The sequence below is a fragment of the Gallinula chloropus genome, assembly GCF_964237585.1.
Source record: "Gallinula chloropus genome assembly, chromosome: 4".
Lineage (NCBI taxonomy): Eukaryota > Metazoa > Chordata > Aves > Gruiformes > Rallidae > Gallinula > Gallinula chloropus.
In genome coordinates, this window is record NC_140088.1 from 26,639,917 (window position 1) to 26,667,140 (window position 27,224).

Below are 27,224 nucleotides of genomic sequence, written 5' to 3' on the forward strand. Positions count from 1 at the left end.
AGCCTTTTTTCTAAAAATGAGTGGGAGTCATCACTGTAGAAATGGAATAAAAGATTTCATTTGATCTTAGATGCTTATTATATCAGGAAGAAACGAATGTGAGAATGAGGGTTGAGCTTAATTATTAGTTCTGTTATCTGAACTGTCAGTAGCTTTGATAGACTTGTAACTTTCTAGGAGTTTTTCCCATGAAAATACTTTTCTCATTAGTGCCTAGCAGAGCAGTTAGGCAGTAGAGTTGAGCTGGTCTGAGGAACTTGGGCAGGTAAAAGCACAGCCGTGCTTCCCTCTTCCATGTTGTCTTTTCTTCCATCTTTGGTTTCTGCTCTGTTGGATCTAGTGCTCATCTTCAGAGCTTCCTTTATGGGCTGATTCATCTTGTTAAACAAGTCAAGGTCTCTTTTTCTTTTGGGCTGTGATGTTTTTCAGCTGGTTTTGCCGCTTGGGTGAGGGCACCTGGAGGAGCACAGGACTGCAGGGAAGGTAGTGGAAATAGCTGGGTCAGGGGTGTGAGTAGATGAAGGGAATGGGGCTGCAGTCAGGTGCCAACACACTTCTGTTATCTCTGACTGTGTCCAAGACCTGGAAAGATTTCTGTCATTTACTTTTTTTAGTCTTTGAGAAACTTCACGCTCTTCATTTTTTGGTACTAATAGGAATGTTTTAGCATAACAGAAAATTGAGAAGACTTTTGAGTGCAGCTTCTTAGGAAACCCACCAATCCCTTCAAATCTGCAAGTCAGTTGCAAAAATGTTTTTGTGTTGTTTGTTAATAAAATCTGTTGACTTTGGGATGGCATTGTTTGTTTGTTTTTTAGGTTATCTGATAATTGTGTCAAAGTAATTCTTCCATTGAGAAAGCTCTTGTAACCAAGAACCATGACAGCTGCAGAGAACGTGTGCTACACGTTGATCAATGTTCCGATGGATTCAGAGCCACCTTCTGAAATCAGCTTAAAAAATGACCTAGGCAAGTAATGGACAGCGATTTGAAAGATACTCCATCTTACCTGAATTATTCTTACCTTCTCTCTGAGTGCCTTTCCTGGAATATTGCTTACACTTTATCAAATCAAACAAGTAAATTTAATGTTTTTTTTGTTCTGTTTGCTTTTGAAATGTATACATTAATCTTTTTGCTGTGTTTTGAGAAACTTAATTACATTTTTCTGCTGTAGTTTTATTAGGGTATTTTTGGTTGTGTGGGGGTTTTTTCCCCCTCAGTCTGTGCAAAAATTGGAAATCTTTTCCTGTCTTTCTGTTTGCAGTAACACCTGTTTGGGCTCAGTTAGATTAAGTGATGCAGTAATAAGCAACAAGTTGTCTTATCACTTGTTCAGTGCATTGCTGAGTCTTGCTGGCAGTAATGACAGTTAGTATTTAGTATGACATCAGAGTGCACTGTATTATCCCGGTATAAGAGGTGGTTATATTTAGGCATTGAACCATCAGAGACATTTGTGGAACTCAGTTAATTCCAGTATGTTGATCTTAGAATTAAGTGTGAACTCCATGCTTATTCTTTGCATTTCTCTTGCTTCCTCTTTATCCTTTTAGTACAAATAAGGGTGTGAATTTATTGACACGCTGCATCGCTTCCCTCCAGACAGGGGTTGTATCTTCTGACACTGAAGATCAGTATTGCTGTTAAATTAACAGCCGCGTGTTAGCTTTCCTAACCCTGTGTCCCTCTCCTCTAGAAAAAGGAGATGTCAAGTTGAAGACAGAGGCCTTGAAGAAAGTAATAATTATGATTCTGAATGGTGAAAAACTGCCTGGGCTTCTGATGACCATTATACGCTTTGTGCTGCCTCTCCAAGATCATACCATCAAAAAACTGCTGCTTGTCTTCTGGGAGATCGTGCCCAAGACCACCCCGGATGGCAGGCTTCTGCAGGAAATGATCCTCGTGTGCGATGCGTACAGAAAGGTACCCTGTTGTCTATTTCATTGCTTCTGTTCCTGTACTGGATCTTTATAGAAAGTATATTATTTCTTGTTATTTACCAAATATCAAAATGGTTTATACTCAGCATTTCTTTCCAAACCATTTCATCTCAGTGCCTCAGAGCTGATAAATGCAGAGAACCAGCAGCCCTCCTACCAAGGGATTGTGGTGCTTTACTATTACAACTTAACAAAAATTTAGTGCTCTGTTTCCAAGTCAGTGGACCTCAAAGATGAGGAGTAACCTAATAACCATCTTCAAAGTGTCGTGGGGTAAACTGTGGGTCATAAAAGACACGCTTTTTGGAATAATGTCATTGTGTTGTGCTTGGGACACTCCTTCACAAAGCTAGGAAAGTCCTTCAACTTGTTTGGAAATGGGTCAGAAGCAGATGAACTGTGACACACTGGAGGTTAGTACCCAGTGTGCAGGAATGCCTGCAGGGTGAGCTTTTACAGCCCTAGTAGTCAGAAAAAAACGTGTGTGATGTAGGAGGAGAAAACTCCAGGCTCTGTAGGTTTTACTACACAGAAAGACACATTTTTCCATGTTGTGTGACAGCAGTGTTTTAAGAAGGTATTTCATTGAGAATGCAGTGAGGAGTGGTGGTGGATATTGGGAACTTGTACCGTGGGAAAGCCTAGTATGGGACAGTAGGGCTAGCAAGCACGTTCCTCTGAGCTAAACAGGCTGAAGAGTTGGATATTTCAAATGTTTCTTGTTGATTTTAGGATCTTCAGCACCCAAATGAATTTATCCGGGGCTCTACTCTCCGTTTCCTGTGTAAGCTGAAAGAAGCAGAACTGTTGGAGCCTCTGATGCCAGCTATTCGTGCGTGTCTAGAGCATCGCCACAGCTATGTGCGCAGGAACGCAGTTCTTGCCATTTACACCATTTATAGGTAAATGCCAGGCACGGTTCAAAGCTGTGGATGCAGAAGACCAAGGCTAGCTTTGGCAATCTGGATAGTTTCAGGATCTCAAAAACATTTCTCAGTCGCTGCTGTGGTGGTTGGGGTTTTTTCTTTTGTTGTTGTTTTGTCTGCTTTTTCTCCTCTATCTAGTCGACTTCTTTGGAAAAGCAAAAGGGACTGTTTCTGCTTTCTCAAGGATGACTGAGGTCTTTATGTTGCATGTGTGGGCAAGTGTGTGCCTTAATGATCTAAACGTTATTAATAATCATCATTGTCCACGAGCATAAATACAGAAGAATCCTTGCAGGAGTATGCGTATCTACAGTTATTTGAAGTGAGACCTCCTTCATCTACTGTAGTTATTACCTGAACAGTGTGGCCAGATTTTACTATCAAACAGAAGTTGTTGATGGGGTAATGTCTTAAGCTGTCATGATGACAATCAATCTTTTAAAGCTCCTTGAGTCTGTTCTGTTTGAAATAGCTACACAAAGCATAACTATGGTTGTTTTGTGCTTTTTAAATGTTTGTAAATGCATGTTGTTAGGACAGGCAGTTCAGCCTAAGGCTCTGTTCCTTACCAGTAGGTCTTTTAAATAATTATTATTTTTTTTTAAGAAATTTTGAACATCTTATACCTGATGCTCCTGAATTGATCCATGATTTCTTGGTGAATGAGAAAGATGCAAGCTGCAAAAGAAATGCATTTATGATGCTAATTCATGCAGATCAGGTAAGGATACTTGTCTTCAAACTCCTTTGGTGTGACTATTTGACAGTGTGCTAGGTAACTAACTAGCCAGTAGTTTGTTGGCAGTACAAGCTATTTATATTCATATAAAGGATATATGGTACTGTTAACTCCTTTGTGGGATCTTTAGTAGAAATTTGTTTAAAGTATGTCTTTAATATGCCATCCTCACTTCAAAGGAGCATTGCTGTATTTGGTGAAGACATAGACTGGTGCTGAAAATTGCAGTTAGTTTTGCCAAGTGAGTTTAACTGCATTGAGAAGTGCTCCATTGCCTCCTGTTCTACAGCTTTTGTAGTCAAATGAGGAAGAAATGGTAATTTCTGTTTGGTGTTCTGGATTATTTGCTCTACAGGCAGTGGTCTTTTGTGCTTGATTACCATTAGTTTTGTGTCTCTCTTTGCCTTCTGTGGACAGAATGAATTAATTTGCACTTCAGGATTTCAGTGTTTTTGTAAATTGTTTTAAATTTCAAGTTGAAGGGTTGAATATATACTGGTTTGTATTTTTATTTTTAAAATGTGTTCTGGTTTTAAAATATAGCTGAGCAAGTTCAGAATAATTTAGAATAATTTATCTGTTGTTTGTATAGGATCGAGCTTTGGATTATCTGAGTACCTGTATCGACCAAGTCCAGACATTTGGTGACATCCTGCAGTTGGTTATTGTTGAACTGATTTATAAGGTAAAAGGGAAATGTTGTGGCACATTCAAAATAAGTGTACGTGTTAGATTATATTAGACTGCTGTTAAAAAGGGATAAAACATTGCTGGAAGAGGCATTATAGCTAGTGTTTAGTCTGTGTCAGGAATATGTCATTGTTTAGTAGTGCTGAATAAGATGTGTCTCTTGAAACAGTAAACTGCTCAAGTGTGCAGAGTACAGAGCAATGTGGCTTGCCACATTTGTCATGGTGTGGCCTGTGCTTTATCAGCCTGTTCTTCATGGGTGTGAGCAAGGCGCCTCTTGCAGAAGCTAGCAGAGGAAATGCCCTTCCTTTGATCTGAAATTGTAAGGCCTTGTAGCATTGCACAGAATTGACAATAGCTTTTTAATAGCTTCTGTAATTAGATTTTTACAACTGTGAACAACACTTCTTATCCCCAGAAAAGGTGGTTGCATTCTGTTTCATTTTCTCCTTTTTGGAAGATAACAGAGCAGCTAGCCTGTATGATTGCTATTTTCTTTTTCCTTTGTGCCAACTATGCATTGTTGTTCTTATTCAGGTCTGTCATGCAAATCCATCAGAGAGAGCTCGGTTTATTCGCTGCATCTACAACTTACTGCAGTCATCGAGTCCTGCAGTGAAGTATGAAGCTGCTGGCACTCTCGTTACACTCTCCAGTGCACCAACGGCAATCAAGGTACGAAAGGGATGTTTTCAGATGTTTCAGTAGCTTTTAGGGCACTGGAATGTATGTTGTATGCTCTGCATTGATACTTGGAAAGTACTACGGGGTGTTTAACGCTTCATGTGTGAAAGACTGTCTTAAGATAAACCTCGTAAAGATGGCCATAGAGAAAGGTTGAGAGTGAAATTTGCAGACCTGCAGCTAGTGGACTTCATCTCACTTTGGTAGGAGCCGAGCTTGAATAATGTGCAAGCTGTTGTACAGTAGCCAGTGCCAACCTCCGTTCTTCTTGGCATACTTAGCAAAGCAGACTAAAGCTGAAGATTTGTAGAGATTTAATGGCTTTATTTACTCATAATTATTACTCTTTTCAGACCAGGGTGGAAATGTAAAGTAGTGAAGATTTACATTGGTTACTGATAGACTTTGGGGTTCCTTGATTTATGTGTGTTCAGCTGGTTATTTGAGGTCATACAGAAATTGTAAACTGGTGTGGAAATTTCAATAAGAGTATGCAAGTCTAGATTTAGAGCAAATGCCCTGTAAATAGTAGTGTCAGATAGCAGGTGGAATATTAATTCCAACATTCTTGCTTTGGTGTACTCCTTTTTTTTATTGAGTAGGAATATTGTATGTAGAAGCTGTTATTAAAACCGTATCTGGATAGGACAACACTGGCAACTCTTTCACACTGGGTTTGTGCCAGTTGTATACTTAAGAGCTGACCCCACACATACCAGGAAATGTATCTCTTCATGACTTTTCTTTAAAATAAAAACCAAATCTGTGTTCTGTAAGTTGGTGCTGTTGTGAGCCTTCCTGTGTATTTTTTCTAACACAGTGGAGGAATAGATGTTTATAGTGGACTGAAAACTTCGAAGGACTGTTCTCAGGTTCATTTCTGTGCCAACTCTTTGAGTAGTTGCTTTAATAATTATGTAAAAGGTGTCTCTTCATGAATTTCTCTCAAAATTTGCCAGTTTCTCCTGTTTGTTACTTTAAAAATGATTTTGATGCTTTTAATTTTAGGCAGCTGCCCAGTGCTACATAGATTTGATTATTAAAGAAAGTGATAACAACGTGAAACTGATTGTTTTGGATCGGTTGATTGAATTAAAGGAGCATCCCTCCCATGAACGGGTGTTACAGGTATGTGAGCTGGCTCTTTTTCTACAAACCTAAGGAAGGGGTTTGTTTCTTAAAGGAAATTTTTGTGTTTTGATGCACGGAAAAATACACTTCTGAAGTTTAAATCCTCTGTTAATATGCTTTTAGTAAAAACATACTATATGGACTTCCACGTTTATGAGTTGCTCCTTTTATTATCTCTGTAAGAATTAACAGTGGCAAAGGCTGTCTTGATTGTGAGACTGAATGATGTAGCCTGCATGGAAAATTTTTGTGTAAATGTAGGCTGTCTTAAATGAACACTGTGACGTTCCTAACTGACAGAGAAGCAAGACATCCTAGACGTAAGATACATATGCAGAAAGTCTTTGGAAAATTGTTGAGGACTGAAAATTAGAATTCTGTGGAAAGAAAGTTACTTAAAGCAACCAAGTAGTTTTCGTTTTGTTGTTATTTCAGGATCTAGTTATGGACATCCTCAGAGTCCTGAGTACCCCAGATCTAGAGGTGCGCAAAAAAACCCTTCAACTCGCTCTGGACCTTGTATCGTCAAGAAATGTGGAGGAGGTAAAATACATTGCTCTTGTTTCATCACACTCTGGTTTATTCTTTGGGAAAAAAAAAAAGACACTTAATTGAATTATATTTGATCTTTTCTGCAGCTTGTGATTGTTCTGAAGAAGGAAGTCATTAAAACTAATAATGTGACAGAGCATGAAGATACAGACAAGTATAGACAGCTGCTCGTCCGTACGTTGCATTCCTGTAGTGTCCGGTTCCCAGATATGGCTGCAAATGTTATTCCAGTGGTATGCAAATGTTTAATTACATTGTAATTAAAAATGCTCTAGCTATACTCAAAACCTGGAGATTAATTGAAGTTGTGTCTCTAATAGTGGCCTCAAGCAGAGCAATGCTATTTTTAATCTCTGAAGCCATATAAGCCATATAAGACTTTTGATGCTGTAGTTGGTTTCTTCTGAGACTAGTTTTAAAGGCTTTTGAGGGACATGTGCTAAAGAGTGCCTTTACTTACAAGTGCAATAATATGTATCGTTAGAAAACCAATTTTGGGATTATGATAATTGGTAATTGATTGGAATGTACTACATTTTTTTTACTTCAGCTTTATTTAATGGGAGATATGCATGCAGTTTTGTCTTCCTCAATATGGAAGGAAAATACTAGTGTACAAACTTAGGCATTCCACTGTTGGTGCTCATGTTCACTCTTCTGTGCTAGCTGATGGAGTTCCTTAGTGATAATAATGAAGCTGCAGCTGCTGATGTCTTGGAGTTTGTGCGGGAAGCGATCCAGAGATTTGATAACCTCAGGCCTCTTATTGTTGAGAAGATGCTCGAAGTCTTTCACGCTATTAAATCTGTCAAGTGAGTCCAAAACATGGTATCAAACACACCTTGGACCCTGTGGTCTGCTTGCTTTGAATGTATAGTGTCATTAAATGTGCACCAGCATCGTTGCAACCCATGTGCAAGAATAACTGAAGCTGAGATACTTTGTAGATGACTTCTACGTACAGCTTCTTGCTTAGTTGTACAAAAGAGATATTGGGTGCTTGTTGCATTGAACAAAGAGAATAAATTCAAACTTTATTTTAATGAGGCAATTGATAATTATAGTTCTGCTTGCTAGATAGTAGTCTTTTTGCTGAAAGCCAATACTATATCTATAGTCCTCTGATCAAGTCGGGGGGGGGGAAACCCAACAAAACTTCAGAGGTTTTTTTTTCCCCCTAATCTTCATTTGTGTTCTTGGTTTTTATTTTCTTCTATATGAAGGAAGAATGTTAGTTTTTAACTGGAGATGTTACAGCTGACTTTACTCACATACAGTAAGTTCATTACAATCACAAGGAAATTTAATTTTATGAATAGCAAGATTAATATTAAATATCTTTGTAGCAGAGAATGTATCTCATCTGATATGCTTTTTCATCAGTTTAAGGCTGAGAGGATGATTGTTCATGATTGAACTTGCTTTCTGCCAACCATGTCCTCTTGAATTTGTCAAGGCTGGCCTTTGCCAGCTGACCATAAATCACTTCCCTTGATGCTAGTTGGAGTATATCATGAAAGCATGACTTAAATTACTGTTCTTGTTTTAGGATTTATCGAGGAGCTTTATGGATCCTTGGAGAATATTGCAGCACAAAGGAAGACATACAGAGTGTAATGACAGAAGTTCGCAGATCCCTTGGAGAGGTGGGTTTACTTGCTGTTGTGTATGCAGTGTACTTTTTAAGAAAAAAAGACACTTTTTAAAAAATCAGGTAAGATGCAACCGGGGTTTGAGCACTTGTGATTATGTAATGATGTGTGCACAAGAAATCTAAAACAAAAATTAATTATGCATTTGTTAAAGTAGCATACCTGAAACCAGCATATGCTCAAAATTAGATGCCTATTCAAAGGGTAGATAAGGAATTTCTCATTTCAGAGAATTATGTAAGTGGATATAACTAAATTGTGTCTTAGGTCTGGGTTGTTCTGAGTGGGATATAAGACCATCTGTGCAATGTGAGCTTTATGCATGGGTAGGAGGCTTCTGTATGTATTTCAACATCTGCCTGACTCCTCAAATTGTCTCAAAAATGTTGCATTATAACTGACCTTTTACTCCAAAAGTTGAACAGTGCAGGTATTTTTTTATTAAAACCTTCTGCAGAACAAAAATATTTATTTTGTATTCATTGTAATATTTCTTTCTAGATCCCAATAGTAGAATCAGAAATCAAGAAAGAAGCTGGTGAGCTAAAACCTGAAGAGGAGGTGTCTGTGGGTCCAGCCCAAAAATTGGTGACAGAGATGGGCACTTACGCAACACAGAGTGCTCTCAGTAGTTCCCGGCCTGCCAAAAAGGAAGAAGACAGGTAATAAAGATTTCATATTAAGCCAGGAGTGACTTAGTTAATTACTTTGTTACAGTGTCTCTCATGCAGAGTTTAGTGGTTAATTCCTGTTCTAAAGTATTATCCCAAGTAGATGATATCTGATAGGAACTTGTCTAATTGCTTAGGATTTGTAATCAAAGCTTACTGCATATCAAAAAGGACATTATTAATTATGGTTTCTTAAATTCTGGTTGATTCTTTATAATTTATAGATAAGACCCCTCACAAGTTTAATCGGATACAGAGATGTTACCTTTAGATTAAAACTTTTTTTTTCTTGATAGCACTTTGCACTATTTAGTACTTGCTGTAGTTTATTTCATTGGTCACAGAATCACTAGGTTGGAAAAGACCTTTCAGATCATCAGACGTACATAGAACATAGAGAACAGTTGTGATATTTCCTTAATTCCTGCAGATGTGCTGCTACTTCTGGGCTAGTCATTATCATCTTGTAGCTATGGTGACAGTTATCCACTACACTTTTCACTCCTTTCCTCCTAAGTGGAAAGGTGACTTGTGAATATCTCTGTATCTGGAAATACCTGGCGTACCATTAGGTGAAAAAAGAAAAACAACTTCTGACACCTTTCAGGGTTGTTTTGTTTGTACAAAATGGATGTTAAGGTATGAAGAAAAGTAGGGTGAGGAGTGTCATCTAAACCTGGTTTTCTGATTATCATTTATCTTTGCAGACCTCCATTACGAGGATTCCTGCTTGATGGAGATTTCTTTGTTGCAGCTTCTCTTGCTACAACTTTAACTAAGATTGCTTTGCGATATGTGTCACTGGTTCAGGAAAAGAAGAAACAGAATGTAAGTCTTCTATTGTGTTCTCACTCTAGTTGCAAAGAAGAGTTGGTTGTTGCCTGTTTTCTTTTAAACAGATGCAAAATGTGTGCAAAGTCCAAAGTGAAGAGCCAGTTATGTGATTGGGTAAGAATGAAAATTTGGCTCACGAATAGGGCCTACTGCTGCTTTCACCACTGTATCTAGACAGTCTCTAAATCATGCTGCTTGGTTTCTACGTAAGTGCTAAAAAAACTGAAGTAATCAGATCATAAAAATCTCTGAACGGATTAATCTGCACCTTGAACGTTTCTGTAAAGCTGTGTAAAATGTAATAACCTCATTAGTTCTATTTCCTTTGTTGTCCTTCTCAGTCCTTTATTGCTGAAGCTATGCTGCTGATGGCCACTATTCTCCACTTGGGAAAGTCCTCTCTTCCCAAAAAGCCGATTACAGATGATGATGTGGATCGTATTTCCTTGTGTCTGAAAGTTTTGTCAGAATGTTCTCCCCTCATGAATGACATTTTCAACAAAGAATGCAGGCAGTCCCTCTCTCATATGCTGTCAGCCAAACTGGAAGAGGAAAAGCTTTCCCAGAAGGTGAGCTAGTATAACCATGTGTATAACCATGAATACATGGAGTTTTTACAGATGTTTGCATCCAAGCAGGTCCCAGGGAATGGCATTTGTCCTGAAATCTCCATGTTTTTCTTCCTGCAGAAAGAATCTGAGAAGAGGAATGTGACAGTTCAGCCGGACGATCCCATTTCCTTCATGCAGCTTACTGCTAAAAATGAAATGAGCTCTAAAGAGGACCAGTTCCAGCTTAGCCTTCTTGCAGCAATGGGGAACACGCAGAGGAAAGAGGCTGCTGATCCTCTTGCGTCCAAACTTAATAAGGTAACGTGAAAGTCAGTGTTTTAAGTATATACACTTTGTGCTGCTTATGCACAGGATCAGCTTTGGGAACTGCAGGTCAGAAGTGGTGGGCTGAAAGATGCAGGTGTTTCCTGGTTAGGATCAGGAGAAAGAGAAAAGCCTTTGTGCTTGAAGTTGTCATCTTCCTCATGTGGGGGAGCAGGGGAGAGAATGAGGAGGATGTTTGGAGAGTGGTGCGCTGGTGGGCCATGGAGAAGATCAGTTGCCAGCCTGAAAGGGCTGGAAAGGTTCACAGGGAAAAGAGCGGGGATGCCACAAGTGATGAAGAACCCCTTTCCTGCTTTGGCTGCCATATCCTGTTGCCAAGTGCAGTGCATCCTTGTTGAACTATTTATCCCCTTGCAACCAGTTCCCAGGATCTGCAGAGAAGGTCCAAAGAGGAAGACATCTCTTGAGATTCATTCATTAGTTAGGGTTGAAAAAGCAGACTGCTGTTTTTTAAAAGTCTGGACAAGTTGTTTTTACAGTGTAAAATTACCTTCTCATTTTAAGTCAGCGTTTCTTTGTTCTGCTGATCTTTTTAAGAATAAATGGCATTACAGTCCATATGTTAGGAAGTTGCATGATTTCAGTTCAGAATACATTTCATCTGAAAGGTTTTTTAATTGTAGTGTGCATGCAAAAAGAAATGTGAAGGAAGGATGCACTTGAATTTATTGGTATGATTAAATCCATTTATTTTGGAAGATTTGTGCATGAACTTTAGATTTCATAAGCATCACAACTTCTTTAAATACTGTTTTCTAGACAAAACTTACGCTAATTGCAATGTTTTTTCCAATTTCAGTTTTTTCCCTTTTCTCCTACTAGTAAGTTATTTCTGCACAATTAAAAGCTCTCTGCACATTTGCTTGATTCAGAGGCTCATGTTGAAGAGTAATGGCTTTAATTGTACTTCATTCTTACTTTTTGTCGTTGTTTGACAAGATTCCATGTTTTAAACTGATTTATGAGGAGAAAAAATAACTTTAGACTCTCTTTTTTTCACAGGTCACTCAGCTGACAGGTTTCTCAGACCCCGTCTATGCGGAAGCGTATGTGCACGTCAATCAGTATGACATCGTGCTGGATGTGCTTGTGGTCAACCAGACCAGTGACACCCTGCAGAACTGCACGCTAGAACTAGCTACACTAGGTAAGGAGCAGTGCTGGAGACCAAGCCGCCAGCAGGCAGCAGTGAGGTACTGGGCAGTGGCACCTAGTTGTAAAAGGTTTCTGAAATACTTCCAAAGATTTACAGATTTGTGCCAGCTTGTTGGCATTTTGAAAGGGGGTTTTGAATGCCTTCAGAAACATATTTTTCTTCCAAAAGGTGGAAGACTTGTATCTACTGGCACTGGCAAAGCTATCTGACAGTATAAACCATAGTCAGATCGTGAACTTCTTAATGCTTTTTTCACTAGAAAAAAACCAGCATTCCATTTCCCCTCCTCTCTGTTTCCTCACATACGGACTTCTTTTATTTTTTTAATATACTTACTCCCTATTGTGCTGTTACCATAGAGCAACAGGACAGAATCCAAACTAGTGTGGAGCAAATGTCAGGCACCCCCTGCCCTAGGCTGAAGTACTTAAACACTGTGTTTACAGCTGAAACTGTTCCCTGTACCAACAGCTGTACCAGAGGCTTGCTTAAACAATAATGAGGCTTTGCTAACTTCTTTTAGGGGAGAGACTGACTGGAGCAGATAATCCAAGAACAGTAACCACTTCCCTGTTAGTTGTCTTCTAATTTGACAGTCAGGAGTTGAAATATCTTTACAACATAATAGGAGGATGTGTGTTACGTGCTTTTAATTGATGTAAATGCAACAGGAGGGACATAACCTTCCACCTTGTTTTTGATCAGACTAATGATGATAGAGATAAATAACTTGGATATTTTAATTAATACGTTCTCATTTTCTATTTATCAGCTCACTAAAGTGGTATTCTGTATTTCCCAGTTGGTGTCTTCAGATATATTGCAAAAACTGACTTGATGCATTACTCGTGTGTGTAGAGCTGATGCTGTTCATGCTGTGTTCTCAAATTGCACAGTTTGATAGAACTAAGGAGTCTTTTACAACTGCTTGCTAAAGATTAGGAAAAATACATCTTTTACTGTTTCCTGGGAGCAATTGCATTCAAAATCAAGGTGATACTTTGACCTGTTTATAACAAGCTTAGTGCTTGTAGTACTGGATGTTGAACTTTGGGTTTTTGACACTTGACTGTAGGATTAGGTATTACAGTATTGCCAGTGATTAAAACACGAGGTAGAATTAACCATTTTGTGGCTGTTAAAAAATTTAATACTAGACTCAATCCAAAGCCCATTTTAGTCAGTATTTATGTCTGTTTTCACTGGGGTATTTTAATTGAAATTTTTAATGTAATGTAAATTATTTTACATTATTAGTGTAAATTATTTTATTATTGCAGGTAGAAAACTATAAAAAAATCCCACAACCAACCCCAAAACAATCCGAATCAATTAATAACTTTATGGTAGTATTTAGTGCAACTCTGTAGGCTTTAGAATTGAATTACAAGAAAATAATTTTTAAAAAATATTCCAAAAGCTAAACCCATTGTGTACTGTTAATATTCCCTGATCCCCATCTCCCAATTCTTTTTTCACCCAGGTGACTTGAAACTTGTGGAAAAACCATCTCCTCTGACACTTGCTCCACATGATTTTGCAAACATTAAAGCTAATGTCAAGGTCGCTTCCACAGAAAATGGAATAATTTTTGGTAATATTGGTAAGTAAACAATTCAGTGTGCAAAGCTGACACTAATGTGTAGCATTTCTTAAGTGCTTAATGACCTCAAAAGTAATTAACACACTTGGCTGGAAAAGGAAATTAAATGGTCTGTGTCTGAATGTTTTGTGATGATTAAAAAAATAATAATTATGACACAATTTCATGTAAAATTGTGTCAGTCTGATATTTGACCCCAAGTCTCTGAATTTGAACTGAGGTGGGCAGCCCTGCTTGAAAGACTTAATTCAAAGTTCTGTGGCAACTGGGTAAAGTGCATGAAGAGAGGACAGAGGTCAGCAGTGAGATTGAACCAGTGTTGACTGTTGTTAACATGCACTCTTATCAGTGCAGATGAACTTGTTAGAACATTAAGGTGGTTTGTGTTTTATGTTGCAGTGTATGATGTCTCTGGAGCTGCCAGCGACAGAAACTGCGTGGTTCTCAGCGATATTCACATCGACATCATGGACTATATCCAGCCCGCTTCTTGTACGGATGCAGAGTTCAGGCAGATGTGGGCAGAATTTGAGTGGGAAAACAAAGTTAGTCTGAATTTTTGTATATTATTTGGAGTTTTTCTTGATGAGCTGTGAGCTGATACAGAAACAGAATTATTATGCTAGCATTATCTCTTTTGATATAAACCTTACTCAACATCTGCGTTGGATGTTGGCCTCAAGTAACTCATTCTGTTACTGTTACCTGTTTCACAAGCTTAGTGATGCAGGAGCTGTTTTGTTCTTACAAAAAAGGTATGTGCATTGAGCCTTACCTCCTGTACAGAAGGGGTCCGCATTGCTTGGTGTTTGCCGTGTATTTTGGCTCAGAGGTGAGATAGCAGCAAGTATAAGTTCATGCGGAGACTGCAGCATTAGTCAGACTGTGTAGCCTCTACAGTTCTTCCAGTTCTGAATTATGTTGTCTTCTTTCTAGTAGAAAATCATCACATGTTTTGGGTTGTGAGGGATCTTTTAAAATTATGTAGTCCAACACCCTTGCTATGGGCAGGGGTATTTTTTGCTTTATGACCTTGCAGAACAGTGGTAGCTTACAGAGTGGTTGTGGGTGCTACATAAGACCAACTGAATGTTAGGTATGCTTAATATTAGAGGGTGCCCAAACTGCTAGTTATAGTCCTGTTAAAAAAGGATTTAAGGGAGATAATCTCATGCAACAAAGCAATGTAATTTAAGAATAGAGTAGAAACATTTAAACAGAATGTGAGATGCTTTATACAAACTGCAGCCTTGTTTGCTAAATATATTTCCGTATATTCATTTGAGAGTGGATTTAAGTTCCCTCAAAGGGAATTTTGTAAACAGGACATTTTCATCCATAATATGTGAAGCCTTGGCAATTTGTAAACTACTTCTGAAAGAAGGCCTGCAATCCTCAATTTGGGGAAGCCAGCATGGCCCAGAGAACTTTCTTGCTAGAGGAAATATGAAGATAATTTTTATCATTGGTTGATACTGTCTTCTCTTGGCAACGTGTAAACTGTATTCAGACAAGAAGTATCGATTTGCTGTGGAGAGTCTGTATGTTCAGCAGAGTATCTCATTCACCTGATACATTTTAGAAATCATCATCAAGGAGTGGAATTCCCACCCTTGAACAAGCAGATGGCCGGAGGTGAAGACTTTGTATTAGGCTGCCACATAAAGTGATTTGGAGCTAGCTTACTGAATGTGGTGTTCCTCAAGGGGAAATGTACTGGTAATCTTTTAGAGCCCTGAAGAAGAGATGCCTTCAGGAATGCCCAAGATGCTAATAAAAGTAATTGCCATTTTTCCCTTCTTGAAGGTTACAGTGAATACTAACATCATTGATCTAAACGAGTACTTACAGCACATACTGAAGTCAACCAATATGAAATGCCTGACTCCAGAGAAGGTGAGCTATTTGGCTGAAGACTTTTAGACACACTTTTTAGTTTGTGTGGTTTTTTAATTTGTTTATCGCTCATTATAAATACTTTTTTTGCAACATGAAATGGTATACATAATTAAAAGTTTTTTAAATCAGCACTCTGAAATGAGTAAAATCAGAATTCTCTCTCTCAATCTTTAGCTATTTCTTGCCCTGCTAGAAAATCAGAACGTCTGTTTTAATGCATAATAGCTAATCTGTAGGAGATTTGGTGGAACCATCTGGTTTTATACAGGAGTTAGGTTTTTTGGTAGCTCTAAGTTCCTTGGTTCTCTGTCAAAATATACTTTTTCTTTTGCCAATTTACTCTGTTATAAAGCAGAATCATAGGATCATGGGCTGGAAGAGACCTTAAAGATCATTTAGCTCCAACCCCCTGCCCACCCATATATGTTACATGTAATAGCTATTTGCTTATAAGTTGCAATATATATAATAATAATTAGCTCATATATGTATAGTAGCCAAAATAGGTATAGTAGCTGTTGCTACTATGTGGCTTCTTTACCATTTTGCTGTTCATGAGATCATAAACTGCCATCCTACCTTGTTCCAATGAGTATCGTAGATTACGTGTCTTTAAGAGTAATTTCAGATAAAGGCCACTACTGTATCCCATTGGATGATTCCCGTGGTGTAAAAAACGTCTGCAGAGGAGTTCAAATGGTAAACACTGCTATCTGGCTAGCTGTACGTAGGATGAGTTTAAATGTATTTAAAGGATTTCTGGGCCTTTCTGAAGAGTTCCAATTTGCTTTCTGTAGGCGCTTTCTGGTTACTGTGGCTTTATGGCGGCCAATCTCTATGCGCGGTCCATCTTTGGAGAAGATGCACTTGCGAATGTCAGCATTGAAAAGCCAATTCACCTTGGACCAGAGGCACCTGTCACTGGGCACATACGGATCCGTGCAAAGAGTCAGGTAAGGTGGCTTCTGTTTGAGCACCATTTCTCCTTGTCATTTTGTGCCACATGCTCTAAAAAGCCTGAAAATTTTTGGGCAACAGTTAATTTCTAGCATTAGGTGAATGGGAACATTTTAAGGGAAGGTAAATAGAGAAATTTCAGTTTTAAAAACTGTTTTATACACATTTTGTGGGGAAAGGCGTTTTAGTTAGGTGTAATCATTCCCTAAAGCCACATTGTATCTCTTCTCCCCCAGTGCATTATCACAAAATAGGCCTTTGGGACAAGATTTTCTTATTTTACTCATAGCACTGCAAATTGGATAGTGTATTTGATGTGCTTTTAAATAAAGAGAATATGCTCCCCAAGGTTTCATGATCTATTTCCTACTAATTTGTGCATTTCAATTTTATATAACAAGGAATTTTTTATGTATGTAACTGCTGTTCACTGTGGCAGTTTTTGGTTGGGTTTTTTAAAAACAACAGAAAAGACTCCAATGTCTTTCAGCAGAATTGTTTTCTAGGGCTACATCTATGAATTTGCTTTGCATTTTAAAACTTATACTTCCTAACTAAAAAACAAGAGAAAACTTGGAGCTCTTTAGTAACAGCTACTGTACCAATACAGTAATAGGACCATACAACAAAGGACTGCCTGAGAATTTTCATATTCATCACGTAAAAACATGCAGTTTATGTAATATCATTGTAAAGATTTCAGAGTTGTTTCAGTGAATGTTTCTGATATATTGATGGTGCCATTTTTATATGATTGCATTCAATTATGTATGTCAGCTTAGTTCGCCTCGAGATCATTCTGTTGATTAGGTGGGTTTATTTGTGCATTTCCTTTTGACATTTCTTCAGTTTCTATGCAATATTAAAATGGCTCTGTGATTAAGTAATTTTCTGTAGCTTTAGATCATTGAGTCCTAGTGTCAGCACTGAGACTTTAAACAGCTGAATTACAGTAACTGGACTGCCAGTTGTCATTTTTTTTAGTGGCAGCATACTTTCAACTGTTGGGAGGTTGGGAGGCTTACTGTTTTTCTCTTTCCTTTCATATTGATAACAGATTTAGTAGTTGCTACCTCAAATTTAAGTTTTATTATTTCAAAAATATGTAGATCTAGTCTTTTCCTAGGAGTTAAGGTGTGCACTATAATGTATATTAAAAAAATAAATCAAAATAGTTTTATTTCCATTCCATTAACTTTATAGATTTCTGTATATGGAATTTACTTTTTAATATAGATAAAACTATTTTGGAGTATCTGTGTCATGAATGTCTTCTTTCTTTTCCTTACAGGGAATGGCACTCAGTCTTGGAGATAAGATCAATCTGTCTCAGAAAAAAACAAGTTTATAAATTTTACCTAATGTCTTTTCAGGTCTTTTACAATTTAACCTTAGGTATGTGGCTTTTGGGATCCAGAACATCTTGTATTCTTCAGTGTTCTGTAATTGTAGAAGCCAAGCTTTTGAGCCGAAAGCATTCCAGCAGATAATTTATAGGTTCCTCATGATTGATACTGAGCAAAGTTTTAAATCTCCAGGTTTTTTTTTTTTTCTTTGTCCTGGAAGTCATGTTTTCTTTGTCTCTAATATATACTGCTGCTTGACAGTACAATAAACAAATTATGCCAGTACTGTTTTATGTGTAACTCTGTGTTGTTTGATCAGTATTGAATATCTGGCCAGGTTTTCTGATACTCTAAAAAGTGGGAGTGTGTAATAGCTCAAGTGTTTATGGTAATGTCTAGGCCTGAATTACATGGATGTGTGATCATGTCTCTTAAAAAATACTCTGGTATACCTAGGAGAATATAGATATGTATTTGACACTTAAATCAAAACCTGCATGTTCTAGATGGTTGGTTTAGTAATGTGATCACTTGGCACAGACAGGCTTGAAGTATCAGAAAAATCATCAAAATTCATCTCTTTACACTAAGTAGTAGAACCCAAAATTTATTTCTGAACTGTTTTCGTAGCAGCACCATCAAGAGCTCAGTACTTCATAACCTGGGGAGTGAAGGGGGAGGAATGTAGGAGTATGTTGCCTCTGCGCTCCTGTGAAATTCCATGAATATCACTGTGCTGCTTGGGGCAGTGTGGGGGGATTGTCTTCTCCAGTGACTTTAACCCTGACCAAGCGAGGAGAACATCCTAGGACCCCAGTGAGTGGTTTCATTGCCACAAAGACATTGTGATTGCTGGGACACTAACAGAGGTTGAATTGTAGCTGCATGTGTACTGAGTGGTGTGAACGAGATGGATTTGCTGACCATAGTCAAGGAAAGGGTATTTTTGGAGGAGAATGACTTCCAGTATCTGTTACCGAAGCCCCATCTCATTTGCAATCTGCGGTCCTCATAGGAGAACAGAAACACATCCTGACATCTGCAGCTACCTGTATTTCACGTGACTCTTAGTCAGCTGGGAGGGGCACATGATGTAACTCAGTTCATGGTATCTTTTGCTATCACAACTTGATGCAAGGACATGAAAACACCTGTTCAGCAGAACCTGCTGTGACTTCAGGGTTCATTTTCCACCTGTCACGCTTCTCAGTAGCCCTCCTGCAGAACTGGTCTTACACAGAGGTTTTTGGTGATGGTGTGTATTGTCCCAGTAGCCTGAACAAAGACAAGGGAATGCCTCATGTCTATACTTTAGCCATGAAATTCAATCCTTACATGTAAATCCTGTTGTGTTTTGGCTAAGGCTTGCTCAGTAGCTCAGGTAACAGACTGATTTTGGTTCAGTGAACCTTGTGCTAAAAGAGCTTTAGTACTCTGAAGAGAGACTGGCTGAAAGAGTCTGTGTCTGCCTGTGTACACAGACAGGGTTCTCAGGTTGTCATTTGAGAGTGGTGGTCCGCTGGCCTTCAGCTACTCCTGGGCAGGCCTGTTGCTGCTGGAAAAATCTCCTTGTGCCAACTGCCACTTCTAGGGAAAGGAACTAGGAGGAAAACCTATGTATTGTCCTTGTGGTTTCCAGGAGAGAGAGCGCTTATGAGCAAATAGGAGACTGAGAACCGTGGATGCACCCCTGATTGCTTAAAAAATTGCTTTTCTAAGGAGAACATGAACTCAAGAAACTGCTGAAGTACTTGATCAGCATTAACAAAGTGCAAAACATTGGATGCTGGAGAGCTGCTCTGCCTGTACAAAGGAATGTCTTACACACGGTCCTGCTTTAGGATCCATTAAAGCTTTTTTCATTGCAATGAAAGTTAGTAAAAGCGCAAAGCTTTGTAGGAGAAGGTTACTAACCTGTCTCCTGAGCAGCAGTATGTATTGCAGATACTGTGCTTGGGAGAGGTAGTGTTAGTTACCCCACAACTTTCATGGCAGAAGCCTGGGTAGGAATGGGAACAAATTCCCAATAGGTGTAACCGGAACAAGAAATATTGCTGCCTTTCCATTAAAAGTTCTCAAAGGGCATTGCAGTGCTGCCCTACCAAGAAACTGGTTTCTCCTACACCTCTGCCTCTCCTATGAGTCAAGGGCCAGATCTCTTTGTTGAGGGCCCAGTGAGGATTTGTCTTTGTGTCCCATTTGGGTAGTAACAGAAGCAGCAGGATCCTTTATCTGATGACAATTGCTGATAGGCAGCTCTCCCTTAGGTTACCTAAGAGAGGAAGGAGTCACCCCAAGAAAACATGAAGGTAGGTAATATAAAACAAAAATAAATGGAGCCATGGTTTGTATTTTGGGATTTAAAAATAGGCAGGTGGTTTCTGTTGGGACAGCTTTATGTGATGCTCAGAAACGTGAAGCCTCACGTGAGGGGCATTTGCTCTGTAACACGCGCTTTTTGGGGCAGAGCTGCAGCTGGACTGTGAGGGACTCAGCCAGTGCATCCACCTCCTGGGTAAGCTATTCCATGGGCACAGCCCGCAGTTAGCGGCATGCCGTCACAACCGGAGGTACTTTATGACGTTCCCGTGTGTCGCTACAGCAGGGGGTGCTGTCTCACAGCTGATAAGCTTGGGTAGAGCGCTTTTAAGGAGAGTTACGAGGACGCAAGTGAAGATGTGCTGAGGCTTTCCCCACAGAGGCGATAGAGGGTGTTTTTGGCCCACTCGCACAGCCGCTCCCGGTTGTTTTTTGTATCGCTTCAGGTTGCCTAGCTATGTGTTACCAGTGCGCAGTGATGCTGACGGCTCGGATTACTAATAGAGTACAGCTGTTTGAACATCTCTCTAGAGATGCTGTACTTTTCTAAGGCATAATGAGATAGACTTGGCAGTATGCAGCTGGCCTAGGGAGGATCTTCTGTTTGAAAGACATGATAATGACTTCATTACGAGAGGAATATAGGTGAAAACCAGGGAATTCTAACTGTGACTTTGCTTGCACATTTGTAATACTAATCTAGGCAAATTTTTTAATATTTGAGCAAAGCCATAAATAGCCATTGCCTTTCACTAGCTAGTTCTCCTCAGGTTTTTTGTGTATTCTGTAGTGTGCAATGTTCAACCTTTTCCAAATGCTGTGTATCATTTTTGATTGCATCAGTGCAGTATATTTCATCAGAATGATCCACAGATTTCCAAGAATAGAACGGAGCTGCTAGCAACAGTGTGACTGCTTTTGTTCTGAAAGATAGGCTAGGGAAACTTTCTGTTTTACAGGAATGATCTTCTGCATTTCAAAACAGAGCAATGAGTTCTTATTCTGATCTTTTAGAGTAACCTTGCTGTCACTCATATTCAGACATGAGAACAGAGAATTATTTCCACTGAGTTGCCCTTAAGCTATATTGTGTGAGAAAGCATAAGTGTTTTATTAATTTGTAGGAACTTTACTTTGGGTGAGATTCCTCATGAGCTGCACTTTTTCACCTTCCTTGACTTTAAATACTTTACCAACAGCTGTAGATCCCATGCACTGACCAAAACTAACATGCCATGTTGCACAGGCATCCCTGCTCGTAATTGTTTTTTTCAAATGAAATTCTGTCATTCTTTCCAGCACCCGTTGCTGGTGGGCCAATCTCCTCTTTGAGCTACACCTACCAAAACAGGTGGGAGGGCTGTATGTGTGCAGAAGCACAGCCCTTTTAGCAGTGAATTCTTTCTTGAGGCCAGGCATAGCGAGTGACCGGTGCCGGCATGCGTAAGCGCCTTCGAACTCTCGAGGGCAGCGCTGTCACTTCCGAGGTGTCCTGGCTTCTTGCAGGGTGCTCTCTTTTTCACCTGTACAACAGGAGAATGTGGAACCTGTGGGCACAATGGAAACCCACCGGGTTCATCAGTTTTGGTAACGTGGTGCATGGTTTTAGGTGTGAATCCGGCTTGCGTCTATGTCTTGTGATATCCACTTGACCTTAAAGCAGTTTCCCTCCTGGTGGGAGCTGGGCTGAAGGTGTGCATCAGAGGATGATCTGGGTGCCTTGCTTGCACCGTGGTTGTGAGGACCTCCAGCAGCTGGGTCTGCATGTGCCTGTGATGACCAGGACCCGGTGCCACCTGCATTCCTAGTTAAGACTGAGCCCATACGTGTGGTACCAGCATGGCAACCCATCGGATCAAGTCAAAGCAGATCTCCCAGTTGGTGTCTGAGCTTCTCTTCAACTGTTAACTTTCCTATGTGGTTCCCACCTCATTCAGTGGCTGCAGGTACAGAAGTATCTGCCTGCTCTAGGGATTATCCTGTGCTCTGAGATCTTTCAGGCTGTTCCTGTGCCTATCGGTAGGAGGCCATTCGACTGGTGAGGCTTCCTGTCAGGAAGACCAAATGTACAGTTCTGTGTACCAGATGGGAGTTATGCTCTAGGCATCGATCTATTAGGTCTTGAGCAACATCTTTGCTTGTTTACAATTTTCTAATATCTGAAAACCACAGCTTGAAATGGTCCGCTTAATTTATTGTGTGTTAGGCACAGATCTGATGCCAGCCTGGAAGGCAAGTGTCCCAGTTTATTTGGTTAGTACAGCTGATGTTGTCACCATGTAGAAAGTGATGTTGCTCACTGGTTCCTTGCACTGAGATCCATACTGACATGCATTCTTTTCCTAAGGAGAAGGAACAAATTGTTATTCTACAGTAGCTATGGTTCTTTGCAATGGCATCATCCTCAAGGACCCTGCAGCTCCCCCTTCATCCAGACCTGAGCTAAGTGGGGAAGCAGAAAAGGCCGCTTGAATCTGAGTGGGGTGGCAGATGCAGCACAGGGCGTAGCGGCGGCTGACTCAGACTGCGAGGTGCTACACACGTGCCCAGGCGGTTCCCACCAACCAACCTGCTGCTAAACCCCCTGTTCCTATAAACCCCCTTTCCCAGGTTGCACACAGGCAGGGGTTTCCCTGCTCAGGTTCTGACACATCCCGTGTAGATGCGGTAGAGCTTGTCTCAGAAAAGCAACCTCACCCTAGTGATGGTCACTGGCTCCCTGTCCCCAGGTACACAGGGCTATGGCTATTTGGATTTCTGGCAGACAGGCGCCAACAAGGTGACTGACAGAGCTGAAGTTTTGTTTCTTTGGGGTTTGTCACCTAAAGGTTTCCATCGGGGAAACCAGATTTGCCTCTTACTCAGACTAGCAGGAATTGCCTTGCATTCCAATAGGATTATTTTTTTTAATGCTGTATCAAGCCTGCTTTTATAGAGGTGCAAGAAAACCAGCTATGAGAACCTTAAGACGTTTGACCTGTCAGTACCTTGGCGCTTGCATTTTAAAGCATATAACGCTGTGTTAATGCGTCTTTAACAGGAGATATAATTACTCCAGGGTTGGTGTGCCTACTCCATCAGTAAGAACAGGTGTTTTTTTCCTACGCCTGTTCTCACTTACACTTCAGGCACACAAGTTCAGCCGTGATACTATATCCAGCCTTAATAAATGTGAACGTTGCCGTAGAAACACTGTCACTTTGGGAGAGGTATGGAATGCCGCAGAAACCTGTTCCTGCAGCGTGCAGATGCTAAAAGCAGATGAAGACATTTATCAGTTAATTGGTTAAACTTCTTATTTATGGAAAATACAGATCATGTGAGACTCTGGAATGCGTTTGTTAATTAAGTGAAAAATCAGGAATTGTGGTGTGTGTTCCAGCTAATTCCTCATGTGTTACTGTAGAGCATGACGCTACAAGCCCTGACAAAAATCTACTTATATTTCAGGAAGCATAAGGTAGTCCCTAAATTCCTGAGATTAAATATGTTAAAGCACATAAATAACGAAGCTGAAAATCTTGTTTAACTCTTGCTTTTTTGTTTCTGTGTTACCAGTTTTCTGGGAAATTACTGGGGTTTATGATTGGGGCAACCATGTTTTCTAAAGCTTGTAACTGAGGGTTTCAGCAGGATTTAATGGATGTTAAATGGGAGTGAGCACTGAGAAAGAAACAGATTTTTGCAATTCTCCTTATACATCCAGGAAATCACCTTAGGCCCTCAGGTTCATACCTGGGATGCAGCCACCTTTGTGAAGTGTTCTGGGATCTGTCGGTGAAAAGTTCTGCACAAAAGCACAGTTGCTGTTCTGCTTCTGAAAACCGAGTCAGTAGTCCCCATGGGCTGAGGAACTGCCTCTGGTTGCAAGGGTGGCAAGACACTGGAGAAGGTCAGCCAGAGATGTTGTGGATACCTCACTGCTGGAAGTGTTCAAGGTCAGGCTGTATGGTGCTTTGGGCAACCTGCTCTAGTACAAGATACCTGTCAGCCTCACCTCTGTGCCTGGGAAGGTCACGGAAGAGATCTTCCTGGGATCTGTGGAGGACAGGTGATTCAAGACAGCCAGCATGGCTTCACCAAGGGCAAGCCTTGCCTGACCAACCCAGTGGCCTGACTACATCAGTGGACAAGGGAAGAGCTATGGCTGTCATCTATCTAGACTTGTGTAAGGCATTTGGCACACTCTCCCACAACATCACTCTCTAAACTGGGGAGGGATGGATTTGATGGATGGACTGCTCTGCAGCTGAGGAATTGACTGGATGGTCACATCCAGAGTAGAGGTCAATGGCTCAGTATCTAGATGGGCACCTGGAGCACTGTGTTCCGTTCTGGAATCCTCAGTGCAAGACAGGCATGGACCTGTTGGAGCGGGTCCAGAGGAAGGCCACAGAAATGATCAGGGCACTGGAGCACCTATGAGAACACAGGCTGAGAGCGCTGGGCTTGTTCAGCCTGGAGAAGAGAAGGGTCCAGGGAGACCTTCTTGTGGCCTTTCAATGCTGAATTGTTCTGCAATTCTTTAGTGGCACTGTCTTCCACTACTGAAATTCCCAAATCTTACTGAAGCATGGGAATATGTACTTTGCTGGCCTAGAAACATGTTGTGTCTGATCACTGCTCTTACTCAGATTCCAGGTATGGCTTTTTAACGTCATGGTTTGCTGTTTGTCATAGATTTTCAAGTAACCTGGAATTACATTTTAATTAATTGGGAGCTTAGAAATGCAATGACATCTAAAGAGATGATGCTGTGTACTAAACCGCTGGTAGTGCTCGTTCACAAATGCCTCTGCCCTAAGAGGCAGCTATGAGAGTGTGAATGACAGTGATTAACAGAGTTACACCGCGGAGTGGGTCTGCGTCCTGTGATAAAAGTTTTCCTGGGTGATGTCACTGATGCAGGTATTACAATCACTTGTCTCTTCATGTTTTTTGATGACAGTCTTAAACTGATATGGCTCTAACATTGCAGATTATCATATAAAGTTCAGTCATTTGAAAAATATGTTGAAATGGTGCCATTTACATGGGTGAGCTCTGTGCAACCGCTGCAAAATCCAGCTGGATTGCGTAGATTGCCCAGTGGCGATCCAATACATCTTTTCTTGACTACTGCATATGTCATGTTCCTGTGGCTGAAATGATTCTAGTTCTTATGACTGCGCAAAAGATACCTGTCCTTTTGAAGTTCCAGTGATCCTCATCTTTCATAAGGTGAGTGGGTCTTGTGTCACTTCTTTCCATGCAGAATTTGAGGTATGGGATAAAACCAGCATCTGTGCTTGAGAATAATCGACTGGTGATCATCTCTGCCCTGCAGTTTGGATCCAAGGAAATAAAACCTCATGCATAGCTACACCGCAGTGTCAGTGATGTGGTAACTGTGTTAATTTCTTCAGTGCTAGATTTAAGTCTAAAATACCAGAACATTGATTAGGCAGATAAGGCTGGTTGCCCTTTCCTAGAGGTTGGTCCTGAAGTGGCAAGGAATTTTGCTGGTGTCCCAGTTGGAGCCAGCTTGGAGCTTCTTGGAGTGAGAAGAGCAATGTAAGTAAGATGGAATCTTGAAACCTGGAGCTTGAGATGCTCCGGGCTGTCTGGGGCTGGGCATTTTCTCCCCACAAGAGAAGGACAAAGGAGAATGGATCTGAGGGCAACAGGAGGGTTTTATGTAAACTGTTTTCCCTCTAATGCATTGATTATAGTCACTAGAGGCTACCCACGGGTGTAATAGCCGTTTTTACCGGCTTCATTGATGCCAGGGACATTGCTGATATCTTTACAACCAACCTTTGGTACCACTTGCAAAATTTGCTAAAGAGGGTTGAATTTTAAATGCAGATGTTTTATTTGGTTTTGGAGTGTTTCATGAGGGAACAGTGGTTTTTAGATAAAAGCATTGCAGCCCCCCATCCAAAGGGAATTAGGGGCCTCTGCCAAAGCCTGTGTTGTCTTTTGAAACCTAGGTGCTGCACATTTACTTCCACAAATTACAGTTCACAACTGTACATAATGTACCAATCCGTAACTAAGAAAAGGGTGGTCCTTGATTCTCCTATATCAGAAAACCCACAGGGAGGTGTAGTTCCTATGCACACACAGGCCCACGTACTCTCAGAGCACCTGAAGCTTCTTTAAAGGACCTATTATTTTAAATTACTTGAAAACTTCCTGAAAATTAAAATCAATCCATTTTCTTGATCTCTGTCAAGCTGCTAATCTTACAGAAAGTACTTTTTGTGCCCAAAATGCAGGTCTCTGACAGGAGACAAATGCAGTCATTTACACCGGCAGCCTCATTCTCTGCCTGACCTCACCCCAGTAGCATTCTGAAAGTGTGGGTGCGTTGTTTTGTTCAGGTGAATCACTCAAAATTACCATTCATCTGAAAGAGTTTATCACAAGCAAACGGGATTTTGCAAAATAAATGGCTTTGCAGTTCTTCATGTGGCAGATTGCTGAGAGGTGAAAGGAGTCTCTGAGGTACTCACTAACAGCTGTTAGTAGCTCTGAATGTAAGAAAAGCACATGCCTTGGGCTTTTCTGAAGGAGGTCTCACATCTTCACATCAGGGCTATCCTCATCGTGAATGCAGGCTGGGGGATGATGTGATAGAGGGCAGCCCTGTGGAAAAGGACTTGGGGGTACTCGTGGGTGAAAAGCTGGACATGAGTCACCAACGTGCATCTGCAGCCCAGGCGGCCAACTGCATCCTGGGCTGCATCAAAAGACGTGTGGCCAGCAGATCGAGAGAGGTGATTCTGCCCCTCTGCTCTGCTCTGCTGAGACCTCACCTGGAGTACTGTGTCCAACTCTGGAGCCCTCAGCGCAAGAAGGACAGGGACCGCTTGGAGAGCATCCAGAGGAGGGACACAAGGATGACTGGGGGCTGGAGTACCTCTCCTAGACAGGCCGAGAGAGTTCAGCTTGTGCAGCCTGGAGAAGGCTCAGCGCAGACCTTATAGCATCCTGCCAGTACCTGAAGGGGACCTACAGGAAATCTGGTGAAGGACTGTTTGTAAGAGCATGTAGCGATAGGATGAGTGGTAATGGTTTTAAACTAGAGCAGGGTGGGTTTAGATTAGACATTAGGAAGAAGCTCTTTGCTATGAGGGTGGTGAAACACTGGAACAGGTTGCCCAGAGAGGTGGTGGATACCCCATCCCTGGAGACACTCAAGGTCAGGCTTGATGATGATCTGAATAATCTGATCTAG

The 27,224-nt window shown here is 40.6% G+C and overlaps 1 protein-coding gene across 1 annotated transcript; it reads left to right on the forward strand.

The window, feature by feature from the left end:
- Positions 1-879: 879 nt before the first annotated feature.
- On the forward strand, positions 880-17,968 carry COPB1 (COPI coat complex subunit beta 1; the record flags this gene model as incomplete). Its single annotated transcript, XM_084263130.1, has 21 exons — positions 880-970; positions 1,701-1,930; positions 2,680-2,849; positions 3,480-3,594; positions 4,205-4,297; positions 4,840-4,977; positions 5,995-6,114; positions 6,553-6,660; positions 6,756-6,902; positions 7,336-7,481; positions 8,219-8,315; positions 8,823-8,983; positions 9,700-9,820; positions 10,168-10,395; positions 10,516-10,695; positions 11,725-11,869; positions 13,362-13,481; positions 13,881-14,026; positions 15,288-15,377; positions 16,178-16,333; positions 17,629-17,968. 21 exons carry the CDS (start codon positions 880-882, stop codon positions 17,686-17,688), a joined length of 2,862 nt encoding a protein of 953 aa, XP_084119256.1. The 3' UTR covers positions 17,689-17,968.
- Between the last annotated feature and the right edge of the window lie 9,256 nt (positions 17,969-27,224).